Source organism: Cololabis saira, chromosome 21 (assembly GCF_033807715.1).
Source record: "Cololabis saira isolate AMF1-May2022 chromosome 21, fColSai1.1, whole genome shotgun sequence".
In the NCBI taxonomy this organism is placed as follows: Eukaryota; Metazoa; Chordata; class Actinopteri; order Beloniformes; family Belonidae; genus Cololabis; species Cololabis saira.
This window is the reverse complement of record NC_084607.1, coordinates 27,259,937-27,272,474: the sequence shown is the minus strand read 5'-3', so window position 1 is coordinate 27,272,474 and position 12,538 is coordinate 27,259,937. Positions and strand designations below refer to the sequence as shown.

The 12,538-nt window shown below is 41.7% G+C and overlaps 1 protein-coding gene across 2 annotated transcripts; it reads right to left on the bottom strand.

Moving 5' to 3' along the window:
- Positions 1 to 4,679: 4,679 nt before the first annotated feature.
- il2rb (interleukin 2 receptor, beta) lies at positions 4,680 to 10,891 on the bottom strand. 2 transcript variants are annotated; one of them, XM_061712309.1, is made up of 10 exons: positions 10,553 to 10,891; positions 9,753 to 9,844; positions 9,462 to 9,600; positions 9,250 to 9,319; positions 8,899 to 8,989; positions 8,608 to 8,750; positions 8,354 to 8,528; positions 8,170 to 8,272; positions 7,999 to 8,077; positions 4,680 to 7,820 (listed from the first exon to the last, which is right to left on the bottom strand). In XM_061712309.1, the coding sequence occupies exons 1-10, from the start codon at positions 10,555 to 10,557 to the stop codon at positions 7,002 to 7,004; spliced, it is 1,716 nt and encodes a 571-aa protein (XP_061568293.1). In that variant the 5' UTR covers positions 10,558 to 10,891; the 3' UTR covers positions 4,680 to 7,001. The 2 variants fall into 2 exon arrangements, with proteins under 2 accessions (XP_061568293.1, XP_061568294.1); XM_061712310.1 differs by lacking the exon at positions 10,553 to 10,891 and adding an exon at positions 9,949 to 10,482.
- Between the last annotated feature and the right edge of the window lie 1,647 nt (positions 10,892 to 12,538).

The window sequence follows — 12,538 nt, the reverse complement described above, 5'->3', positions numbered from 1 at the left end:
ATCAGGTACAGTTCCTAGGGTTTGGAAAACTGCTTTCGTGACTCTATTGCATAAAAAAGGTTATAAAGCTTTATTAAATAATTATATGCCCATCTCTAAACTGTCATGTCTGGCGAAAATACTAGAATCACTAGTGAATGCCCAACTTAAATCATTCCTTTCAGCTCATTCTATTTTAAGTACCCACCAATATGGTTTTAGAGAAAAGCACAGCACTATCACTGCCACCACTCTCATTTTAAATGATATTGTTTTAGCTCTGGATAATAAGAAACACTGTGCAGCTCTTTTTATTGATCTCTCAAAGGCATTTGACACTGTTGATCATACAATTCTTTTACAGAAACTCCGTAACATCAGTTTTGATGATGTCGCCTATAATTGGTTTAAGAGCTATCTCATGGACAGAGAGCAGTGTGTAGCAATAGGAACTGAGAAGTCGGAGTATGGCAAAAAAAGAAAAGGTGTTCCACAGGGCTCAGTCCTTGGACCTGTTTTGTTCACTATTTATATAAATAATATTGTTTCCGCTGTAGCTGGCTGTAGCATTTGATTTGATTTGATTTGATTTGGATCCCCATTAGCTGATGTAGTTTACATCAACTACTCTTCCTGGGGTCAGATCAATAAAACAATAAAATAATATGATAAAAATCAAAAATCAAAATAAATTTCAGAAATATCACATCACAAAAAGATTTACATAGACAACGTACAGTCTATAAAAGTAACAACATTTAACAAATCAGCAAATTTAACAAACATCACAAAAAGATTTACATAGACAACGTACAGTCTATAAAACTACCAGCCATTAGCAAATCAGCAAATTTAGCAATTAATTTAGCAAGCAAATAGCAGCAAAGCATAGTCTTAACATCCAATCAGATATAGTGACATGTGATTTTGTGGGGGATCATCACACATATACAGTGTCAAAAAACACACTCAGATGCAGCAAGACACACTGTAAATAAATAATTTATGGTTACACTACCTTTTGTGAGCTATGTATTTCTTCACTTGTTTTTTGAAACTGACCTTGCTCTGGGTTTTATGCTTTTTGGCATTTCTCTGGGATGGTGGGTGGACGATGAGTCTGTCATGGCGGATTTAAGCAATGTTCCCCTTGGCTCTTTCAGCTTTCATCTTTGGGATGAGTTCTTTTTGTTTTCAGCCTTAATGCTTCGGAGAAGTCCTCATTGAGGAAGATGTTGGTGTTTTTCAGTTTTTTTCCCCTTACCATGACTGCCTCCTTGTCTTTCCATCGGAGAAACTTGACAACAACCGGTCTGTGTCGGTTACCTGCCTTAGGGGCTCCAATGCGATGAACCCGCTCCAGCTCAATCTCTTCCTCATTCATCTTTAGATTTTCTACTAGAATCTTGCGAACCTTGCTTTCAGTATCATCCTATCCTGTTCTGACTCAGACACTTCATCAATAATAATGTTATTTCTTTTTGTCTGTCCCTCTATATAGTCAGTTTTTCTGTCAAGTGATAATGTTGATTCACACACAGTGCTTAAGCCTTTGCGTGTTTCTTTCAGCGTTGCAACTAGCTCCTCACTGTTCTTTTTCTGGTCCTCCACCTGTGATTGTGTGTACTCAAGACTATGTTTGTATTCTGTGACATCTTTCACAAGCTCGTCTACTCGTTTGTTAGTTGCCCCCATAAATAGTTGCAAATAAGTTTTAAAGTTCTTCTCTTGCAGATCCATCATGTCTTTAAAGACAGTTTTTTGCTTTTCTAACAATTCTGCTACCATATTGACAGTAATGTATTCATCATCAGCTACATAGTCTTTAAGATTCACATTCTTTTTTGGAGGCATTTTGAGTATTCGATCAATTCAAGTTCCACTTACAGTAGTGGTTACCAGGGAGCCTGGTGGTGATAGCTGTAGCAGGGCCTGGTGGTAACCAGGGAGCCTGGTGGTTAACTAGGGAAGGAAGATTCTCCAAAATGTAAAAAATATTGCTGGAACAAGTCTAATATCAGATGTGATTTAAAAAGATTCAGTATTCATCTGTATGCTGATGACACTATTCTTTACTGCATCTCAGATACCCCAGAGTCTGCTTTAACATCTCTCCAGCACTCTTTTGCTGATCTTGAAGTTGCACTCAATAATCACAAGTTGGTTTTAAATGCAGATAAATCTAAATTTATGTTTTTCTCCAGATCCAAAAATAAAGATTTGAGTAATTGCACCCTTACTACTAAAAATTGCAGTTTTATTGAAAGAGTTATTGTTTATAAATACTTTGGTATTTATATTGATGAAAATGTATCTTTTAAATATCATATTTCAAATCTGGCAAGTAAACTGGGGCAAAAGATTGGCTTTTTCTACAGGAATAAATCCTGCTTTCCCTTGCATTGCAGAAAAACCCTTATTGAGGGAACTTTTTATCAGTTTTAGATTATGGTGACATACTGTACAGACATGCCTCGGCTACAATGCTAAAGACCCTTGATTCTGTTTATCACTCTGTCTGCATTTAGGTTTATTACTGGTGACCCATATAACACTCATCATTGCATCCTGTACAGTAAGGTTGGATGGTCCTCCCTCTCTGACAGGCGAGATTTTCACTTCTATTTATTCATATAAGGCTATTATTGGCTTGCTGCCGACTTATGTTTCCTCCCTCCTTGCTTGGCCCGCTAGTTCACACCACACTCGATCCAATGACTGGCTTACACTACAAGTCCCCCGAGTCTATACTGAGCTTCCTCCACCTGGAACTCATTACAAAGCACTCTAAAAATCAATTCACTAGTATCTTTTTGTCATTTTAAATCCCTGATATTAAATCTTTAAAGCACTGTTTGTATCTGTTTTAATTGATTTTATTGTTACATTATTTATTAATTGTAACTTCATATTTGTTTAATTGACTGTTCTTTTGTTGTTTTGTTTTTGTTTTTTGTTTTTTACTTTTGTATTTGCTCGACGTCATTGTAAATGAGGGCTTGCCCTCAATGATTTTCGAGTTTAAATAAAGATATATATATATACAGTACTCGAGTTGAGGGGGGATGAGCGGGGATGGCGTCCCCCCAGAAATAAAAACGGTCAAAATCATCCCCCCCCTGTAAAACTGCCATCCCCCCTTTCCATCCCTTATGACATTTCATCAATGAATGTGGTTTTACTGCTATTTCAACATTTAGAGTAATCACCAGAAAAATAACACCAGAAAAATGTGACAATTTTCACCTGTTTCAGGTAAATTTTCAATTGAAATAGCAGATTTTTCTACTTATTTCAAGTGAAAATCTACTTGAAACGGGTGAAAATTGTTTTAAGTGTAATGAGATTTTTTTTTACTAAAATTAGACATTTTAACTAGAAATAAGACAAATATTCTTGTTAAGATTTTGAGTTTTTGCAGTGATCCATTTTACTTGTGAAGGACAGAGTCATATTGATAAGTTCAGAAAACTGTTCTTTATTGTTGTGTTTTGATGTATTTGATGTAAGCCCAGTGGATATTTAAAGCTTACAGAAGGCTGCATTTAACTGCTGCTATGTCATTCCTGCAGTATTTCTGCAGGTGTTTTGGTCAGTGCTATTATTTGTAATATATTATATTATTTGTAATCAGCACAAATTATCTGTCCCCATATGATAAAATCCACCATCCCCCCTGATTGTTTTTACAACTCGAGTACTGTATATATATATCTTGTTTGAAAAAACAAGTTTGGGATGTTAAAAATGCGCTGGTGTCTGCGGCGGCTGCGCCGGCGCCTGCTCCCGACAGATCTCTCCACATGGAGACGGTGAAGATCATCTCCACACCTCACATCCAACCGCACATCACATCCAAAACCAGCTCCGAGGTTTCCCGCAGAAATTGCATTTGCAGAAGCTGAAGAGGAAGGGTCATCTAGTGGTAAAAAGAGCACAGTACATATCCAGTCTTCTGACGCATGAACTGTCACTGTGCTAAACATAACTGCGTCAAAAATAGCACAAACCCAACACAATCACCAAACAGCCGTATCACTCCTCAATTGTCCTTAACTCGAGCTTTTCCCATAAATACGACTCAAATATTATAATAAACTGCCCCCACAACGGGTAACAAAATCCCCTCTTTCTGTACTGTAGAAGGGAGGATGAGGCTTCACTTGCACGGCTGAGCTGCAACAAAGACAACACACACCCTGCAGAGGGTTTAGTGCAAACGGCTGCTTTTCAGTGAAAACCTGATAAAGTGGCTTGCTTGACACAATTTAAAGGAAAATGCGGTGCGCTCTTGTGCAACTGAAAAAAGGAGATTGTGGAAACGCTGATGAGAAGCGACGACTTGAGTGGTTTCTTACCCGACATGGGTTGAATATTTTAAATTCTGTGTGAGGTGAGCGGATGTTGCTGAGTTTAAATGTCAAACCGCACTCTAATATACATTCACACATACACCACCTGGACCACCTGACAGGACATGTAAACACTCCGAGCAGCAGCAGCGCGCAGCCCGAGGAAAGGATGATTTATGGTTCCGCGTTACACCGATGCAGTGCCCACGGCGTAGGGTACGCGGCAACGCCGTACCCTACAGCGTAGAGCTCTGCGTCGATTTAACGCGGAACCATAAATCACCCTTAACGCGCCCCTTTGTCACAGCAGCGCACATGCCCACCCTCAATCCACACCGACACAGGAAGTCACGGGGTGACCCATTTCTACCAGAGCTTTTATTTTCTTTGGTCTCTGTACATATGTCATGGAAACATTGCAGCACATGTAGAGACAAGGCAAGTCGACATTTTGCCATTGACCTCAATCATTTACAAGAGCTCTAATACAATCTGCTGTGACCGAGGACACAAATGTCAATGGTTACTGTCTGTCAAGGGCACCAGGTGCAGCTATGATCTTTTTCTTTTGGTGATATGGGATGAGATTAAAGATCAGAAGAGGTACGAAGGTAACACACACCAACATAGACGGCAAACCAGCTGCCTTTCTTTCAACAGTAAATCAGTGTTTGATAAAAGTATTTAATGCATAATTAGTCCCAGGAACTCAAGAAGTGGACATATACTGTCTATCAAACACTCAAACTCAAAACAACGTCAAACATAGATACTATTTACACAATAAAAAAAAAAAAAAATGATTACCTGCCTTCAAAGTTCCTGAAGAACTTTTTTCAAAGCATCATTGTAAAATGAAATGATAATTTCCATTGGTTCTTACAGCATAGGTGTTTAAAACTAAAAAAACTGCATCTCCCATCAGCCCCTGAGGGTGGTGTTCATTGATAAGAATCAATGAGGTCATAGAAACTAAATGATGGAGAGTTTAGAGTATCAGCTGACTTTGGCTGATCAGACTGTTTCATCACAGTTTCATCATACCTGCATTTGTTTTGTTGTGATTCTGTTCACTGTAAAAACAATCTCATCAAAAAACTAAAGCTAACACAATATATTAAAGGTTTAGAGGTTAAATAGGCTGATTATAATGATTAAAAATGGTAAAAGTTAGCTGTAAAGATGCTCTACTCAAACATTTTACAGAAAGTACAGACAGAACTCCGAGCCATACTTCAGGCATTTATCAAGGACATCGAGGACTGGATGTCCACTAATCTTTTACTTCTAAATTCTGATAAAAGAGAGGTTATTCTCTTTGGTCCCAATGACCTTAGGGATTAGATGACATCATGATGGCCTCCACTACAACTGTGAGAAACTTTGGAGTTATATTCGATCAGGATTTGTGGTTTAAACATTTTAATCAGGTTTGTACTACACTGTTTTTCCATCTTCATAATATCGCAAAGATTAGGAGCATCCTGAAAATGCTAAAAAAACGAAATAACACGTTTGTATCTTCTAGACTAGATTACTGTAATGTATTATTAGCAGGATGTCCAAATTTATTGCTGAATATCCTCCACTGATCCAAAATGCAGCAGCTCGAGTGCTGACAGGAATCAGCAAGAGAGACCACGTCTCTCCAGTGTTACTCTCACTCCATTGGCCCCCGTAAAACTCCAATAAAAAAATGTATTACTTGCGTATAAAGCCCAAAACATCTTAGCTCCGCAATATTTGCATGACCTGATAGTGCCTTATGTTCCCAACAGAGCTCTCCGTTCTCAGGTGCAGATTTACTCGTAGTCAAATGTGTATTTGGAGGGCGGGTCTCCTGCTATCAGGAACCATTACTATTGTAGTTTGTTGCGCTGGACTGGCTCTTCGTTTTCTCCTCTGTACAGGTTTGCAGGCCAGAGCTTTAGGAGCTGCATGCTGACCTGCAGTCCCCCCCTCTAACCATCTCAGCGTCTGCTGTCTACATCTGTTCATATAGTCGTCTCTGTCGTCCACCAACTAACCAGGTATCAGTCATATGAACATAGAACTCTTAGTTCTCCCACTAAGGAATAATTAATGCTAATATATCTTGTCTTGTGTACCAGTGACAATAATATCTGTGTCTCCCATTTCTCTGTCCTTCATTCGTATGATCCAGGTCCTGCTCAAGGTTTCTTCCCTCCTAAAGGGGAGTTTTTCTTGCTACTGTTTGGCTTAAGGTTTTTCCCCCACCAGGGGAGTTTTTTTACCTGCCATTGCTCATGCAATAATTGCTCAGGGGTTCATGTTCTGGGTCTCTGGAAAGCACCTAGAGACAAGTTGGGTTGTAATAGACACTATAGAAATTGAAACTGATATATTTTAAAGGAGAAATGATTTGAAGGAAAAAAAATATTGTTGTCTAAATTAACAATTAACCTAAAAATACAGAGATACTCTTTCACTGTGGTATTTTGACCCAAACATGTAACTGATATATAATCAAAGCAGCACAATTTAAAAAAATAAAATACAATATATATTTCTGTTTATTTGAAAGAATATTTGATTTCTTTTAAGAAATGTTGCTCCTTGAACTTTCAGCCTAAACCACCCAAAGTAACCTTTGAGTAGCATGTGACATCTCCTTTAAAATAAACTAATGGAGATTTTAATCACATGTTTTCAGATGGATTTATTGCTGAACGTTGTCTGCAGCTCTTTGAGTGTCAGATATCCAGTTTTACAGGGTTCCACAGGCATGGAGGAAGAGCGGCACACACCACCTGTGACCAGCCGTGAAACTGAACTCTCACCTGCTGCTTCCTCTTTCTCATCCTCATCCACATCCACATCCACATCCACATCCACATCCACATCCACATCCACATCCACTTCCACATCCACATCCACATCCTCATCCACCTGAAGGCTGCCAGAGGTCTGCACGAGGGTGGGAGGCTGAGGATGAACTGGAGGAAAGGAGGAGGGAATATGTACAGGGAGGATGAGAATGGGAGAATGCTGATCATTGAAAACCTCGTCCTCTTCTTTATCCATATCTCTTGCCTCATTCTGTTCATTTTCATTTTCAATGCCAAAACCAGAGTCTGGACTCACTGGTTCCCTCTTGAGAGATTCATAAGAAGGACATGAGGTGAGAGGCATGCACAAGGAGAGGTTAAGGTCGTGGCTTTTGGGCAGATGTTGGAAATCCTCTTTATAGGTGAAGTAGGCTTGACTGCCGTGACTTTGGGCTGAGCTGCTGCAGGAGCTCGACATGAAGTAGCCCATGTTGGAGAAGGTGGACATGGAGGACGAGTTGTAGACGATGATGTTGGAGCCAGATGAAGGATAGCCCTGGGAGTGGAGCAGGGCACTGGTCAACGACTGAGACGGTGAGGGCACCTCATCCCAGTCCCTACACACCTCCACTGGGGAGATGTCTTCGCGAGGCTGGGCCGTGAAGAACGACTCCGGGAGTGACACGGGATTTAGCCATTTCTGGGGGAAAAAGGGACGGATTCAGGAATCTGCTTTGGATAATTCAAACTAGACGTGCATGCAACATTAAAGAAGCTTGTCCAGTGTTTTCCAAAATTCAGAAAACCAGTAGGAAACTTTGGATAAATTCACAGACAGTCTGAATATTCATCTGAAATCCAGAAGTGAAGACTTTTACCTTTAGATTTCCTTCGTGGACGGATTGGAGAGTGTGGAAGTACTTGGATGGGTTTGGTACCGGCTTCCTTCTGAGGAGCCTGATCAGGAATAAGTGAAGTGGTAGGTTTGACATATGCACACAAACACACAGACACTAATAAATAGACAGAGCGGATAAATGCTCACTCACCCTCTGGACTGGCAGCACTTGTTAAAGATCAGAATCAGAACAATGTTGAGACACAGACAAAGCACGGCTCCGGCCACTATGAGAGAAATCGGAACCGGCCAGTCTGAAACAGAGGGATGATGTTGTAAAATCCCCGTATGAACCCAACCCGTGTTTAAATTCACTTCTACGCCCATGACGATACCTTGAATATCCACCGTGTCCGTCGCCTCTACCCAGGTTGTTGCTGGACTCCAGTTGCTCCACTGGCTTCCGGGCCGTTTAAATGGCATGACTCTCACCCTGACCTGCAGCTCTCCCGTCAGGCTCCCTGCAGGTACTCTCAGCTCTTGCCCAGAGACAGAGAAATTCCTGGCGTCCTAATAAGTAGGGAAGCGTCAAATTATCAGCTACACTGGACTGGATCAGTGGTGCGTACACTTATGCACGGGAGCTCACCCTCCATAACTGGTTGCTCTTTTTGATCTGAACCTGGAAGTCAAATCTTTTTATTAAGTAGGAAACCGGACTGCCCGGAGTCCATGATATCCAGGTGCCGTTGGACGTGTTGACAGTGGGGGTGTCTGGAGGATGCATCTTAACTGTAAAAAGCAAAAAGTCACACAGACAATACTTGGATCAAACGGTTGACCGATTCCATGTCTTCTCTTTTGCTTTTTAAACTTTTTCGCATGGACTTCAGGTGTGACTGCAGCAGGACATGCAGGTAAAGACGTAACAGTAGCTCACTGTGATGCATTAGGTTGTAGTCCGTGAGGTTTTCCATCCACTTGTCGCCACACCTGATGCTGATCCGGTCCATCTTCTCATTACTGAAGAACTAATGGAGGGACAAGTTCACCCGATTTTAATGAAAGGAAAACCAAACATTAATTCTAACTGGGATTAAACATGAAGTTAATCGGCAGGGTAAGAAGTAAAAACTAACGAATGCTCTCAAAGGCTTGAAACAAGGACACTGGACTCACTTTTCTTTTGTTCATCCATGCAGAAGTTAAAAATAAATGCAAGCCGTGTTTCAAACCTTTGATAGATGCCATGACCTGGATGACTGGGAGTCTGAACCAGCTGGGGACTTACTTCACTGTTTGCAAAGACAAAACTGCAGCCGGGAGGAGAGTTTCCATGTTCTTTTAGCTCACAACGTTCACTACAAAGGAGGGACAGAGTCAAACTTATGAATACAACTGCACTTTCTCTTCTTCTCTCAATAAAAAAGGTGTAATTGCTCTCCATTCATCATGTTTTGGCAGATGCAGCAGTATTTTAAACAAACGTCTGTCGTATCTTACGTGACTGGTTTGGATTGTTGTGTCTTGATATTCCACACCTTCTTCACTCCAGAAATCCAACAGTCCGTACCAGAACCCCCCCGAGAGCCGCCCCAAGTACAGCTGACATTGTTGATAAAGTCAGTGGTACAGATGAGTCCTAGAGTGACGGAGACGTGGGAGACACAAAGAGGGAGATAAAAATACATGTCATCAGCATAAGCGGTCATCAGATTCCAGTAATCTTGGATTGGTTTATGGCATCTTTGGGCTGAACGAGACACGAGGTTTAAAACTGAATAGCGGTCATACCGGGGGAGACTTGGTGAGAAGCATGCACTGGAAACAGAGCGGCCAGGATGTGCAAGAACCACAGCCCCTCCATGGCCTGGATTGGGACGCGACTGTAATCAGACAGGACTGATCATTTACTCAACATAAATCAGTCACATATTCAGCTCAAAATGTCCTGTCCTCAAGAAAGCTGATTAAAAAAAACGTGTTTTACTCTGCAGCTCGTTTCTGTCAGATGGAAGCATCGGCCGAACGGAGACGTGATAGGAAACAAACAAAAACCCTGAGAGAGGCGGCAGCTGCCGGGGTCTCGATAAAGCTTCGACAAAGCCTCGCCAAAAGCAGAGGCGCCAGTCTCGGTGCGCTGCGGGGAGATGATCGACCTCGTCTAAGCGTCAGCGGTCCTGTGTAGATGTAGCAGCTACAGCGTCACACGGCTTACTTCTCACTTTTACGGGCTGGTGGTTTCTGCTTTGCAGAACTCAAAGGTCAGTCAGTCAGTCGGTTAGATGCAGCAGGCACTAAAATATGTCACCTTAAGAAAATGTATGCAAATATAGTTGCACGTTATGAGTCAGCCAGCTCTGTTTTTCCCCCCATCAAAGCTTGAGGTGAGCTGGACTATAAGTGACGTGAGTGTACGTGTAACAGTAACTCACTTAGATATAAATAAACAAGCTAAAAGAGAAATATGAGAAATAAAATACGTTGTTAGAAGACATTTATGTTATAACATAAGAATATATGAATCTATATATATATATATATATATATATATATATATATATAGTAAGAGCAGAATTTGTTTAAAAGAGTACCTCATGATTCTTGTCAGCCAGGGGTCAACAAGAAGAAACTCATCGCTCCTCTGGACTAATGAGATGGTTTCTTCTGCTGCTTCTTTCTCTTCTACTTGTGCTCTCCGTCACTCACGCTCATCCCTCCGCCTACTTTTAATTGCCCGGTGACTTTTTTTCCACTTGAAACCTCTGGTGTAGGTCTGACAGGAAGCTTCGTGTAGTGGTGAGTGATAGTGAGAGGGGATGGGCTTGGGGGGAGAGCGAGGACGGTGCTGAGGTTGGTGGAGAGGGGTTGGGGAGCTTTGCTCAATGAGCACCTCCTCCCGTCCTCCTCCTCCTCCTCCAACAACAGCAGCTGCTACCTGGTCCTCATCACGTGGCTTAAAAGGTTGTAATAATTGTGCAAAAAACAAGAAATACATAGAAACACCACATCCTGTTTCAATCACGACTCAAAGTGAGGTTGTAGAGACAGACGCCCGACCTATGAAGTGGTTTCGATCACTGAAACTCAACTTAAAAAAAGGAAGATTCAAAGGAATTAAGAGGCCTAAACGTACCAGATTTAGAACAATGGGGTGATATAAAATAAGCTCTCTGTCAGTTTGGCAGACACACAGAAGCTGTAAGATATCAAAACCGCTGCCGTTTCAGCCACAACCGCTGCAGATGAATATAGTCAACTCAAGTGTTACTTAGCGGAAAAGGGTTTGAAAGTTAACGCAGCTGCCTGTTCATCACCCACTGGTCACCAAACCTTTCACTTCTGCAGCACCAGGCTTCAAGATATTTCCATTGGATGCAAGACCTCCATTGATGGGTCATGGGTGACGCCTCGTGGAGCCTTTCAGAGGCTGATACAATATCTTGAGATGTTTATCAAATATCTGTGGCATGCTTGGGTCAAAATATCACGGAACATATCACCCATTTCAACTATGTCTTTGCATCTCTACTCATAGCAGGCAAACTCCACTCTTTCAACTTAAAAGTTGATTGCAGCCAGGAAGGATGACAAATGCAGTTCCTCATCTGACCACTGGGAGCTAGCTGCAAAAGTGAGTCAATCAGTCAGTTCAAATGGTTTTGGTCTCCACAGCTAGATTTAACATTTATGACAACTGGACAAAAGGTGAAGTTTTTAGGTTTGATTTTACAACATGAAAAATGATATCAATTAATAAATTATGTTTAATTAAGAGTGTGGTCTTTTGATTGACAGCTGGTGCAGCCAATGGCTAGCCTAGTTGTCATCACTTTTGCTACTTAATGCCCTTCTGAGCTATGAATAAAGACATTACAGAGCACATTGACTTGTTTTTAAAGAAAATACTTGTTACCGTGCTGTTAAAGGTATAGTCCCTGATTTTAGAGAGCTAGCAAGATTTGAAATTGGCACCTCCTCTAAGCCCCACCCCCTCCTCCCCCTCCCGTCAGCGCTCCGTCCAAAGCCACGCCCCCACAAACTTTGGGGAACGCGCATTTGCAGGAGTCGAGTTTTCCAGGAGATTTTGGACAGCACATTTTCAACAAAACTACCCCATGTCTCATTCACCTGTAAGTGAAGCCGGTTTTAGGGGGGGGCAGGGGTGGGCTGTGCCCACCCAAACGTGCGTCCTGCCCACCCAATCAAATTTATGGGGATCCTTTATTTTTTTATAAATATAAAAAAATATCACAGAATATGTGTACCGTTTCTGATTGGGTGGGCAATGCGCATCATTTTTAGACACAACAATGAACGCATACCACAAAAGTTGTGTCTTTGCGGAGGGACCGACGTCCCAGCAAAATGAGAACAACAGAGAAGTTCAGAACAGCACACAGAGCACACACTAGGCTGATTTATGGTTCCGCGTTACACCAACGCAGAATGGTGCGTGTCGCCGTGTACCCTACGCGGTAGGCTACGCCGTAGGCTATGCTGAACCCTACGCCGTAGCCGTGGCTCCAGAGCCTGCAGGGCACCGCAGCACCGCAGCAGGTTGGGCTAACCGCTTAAGT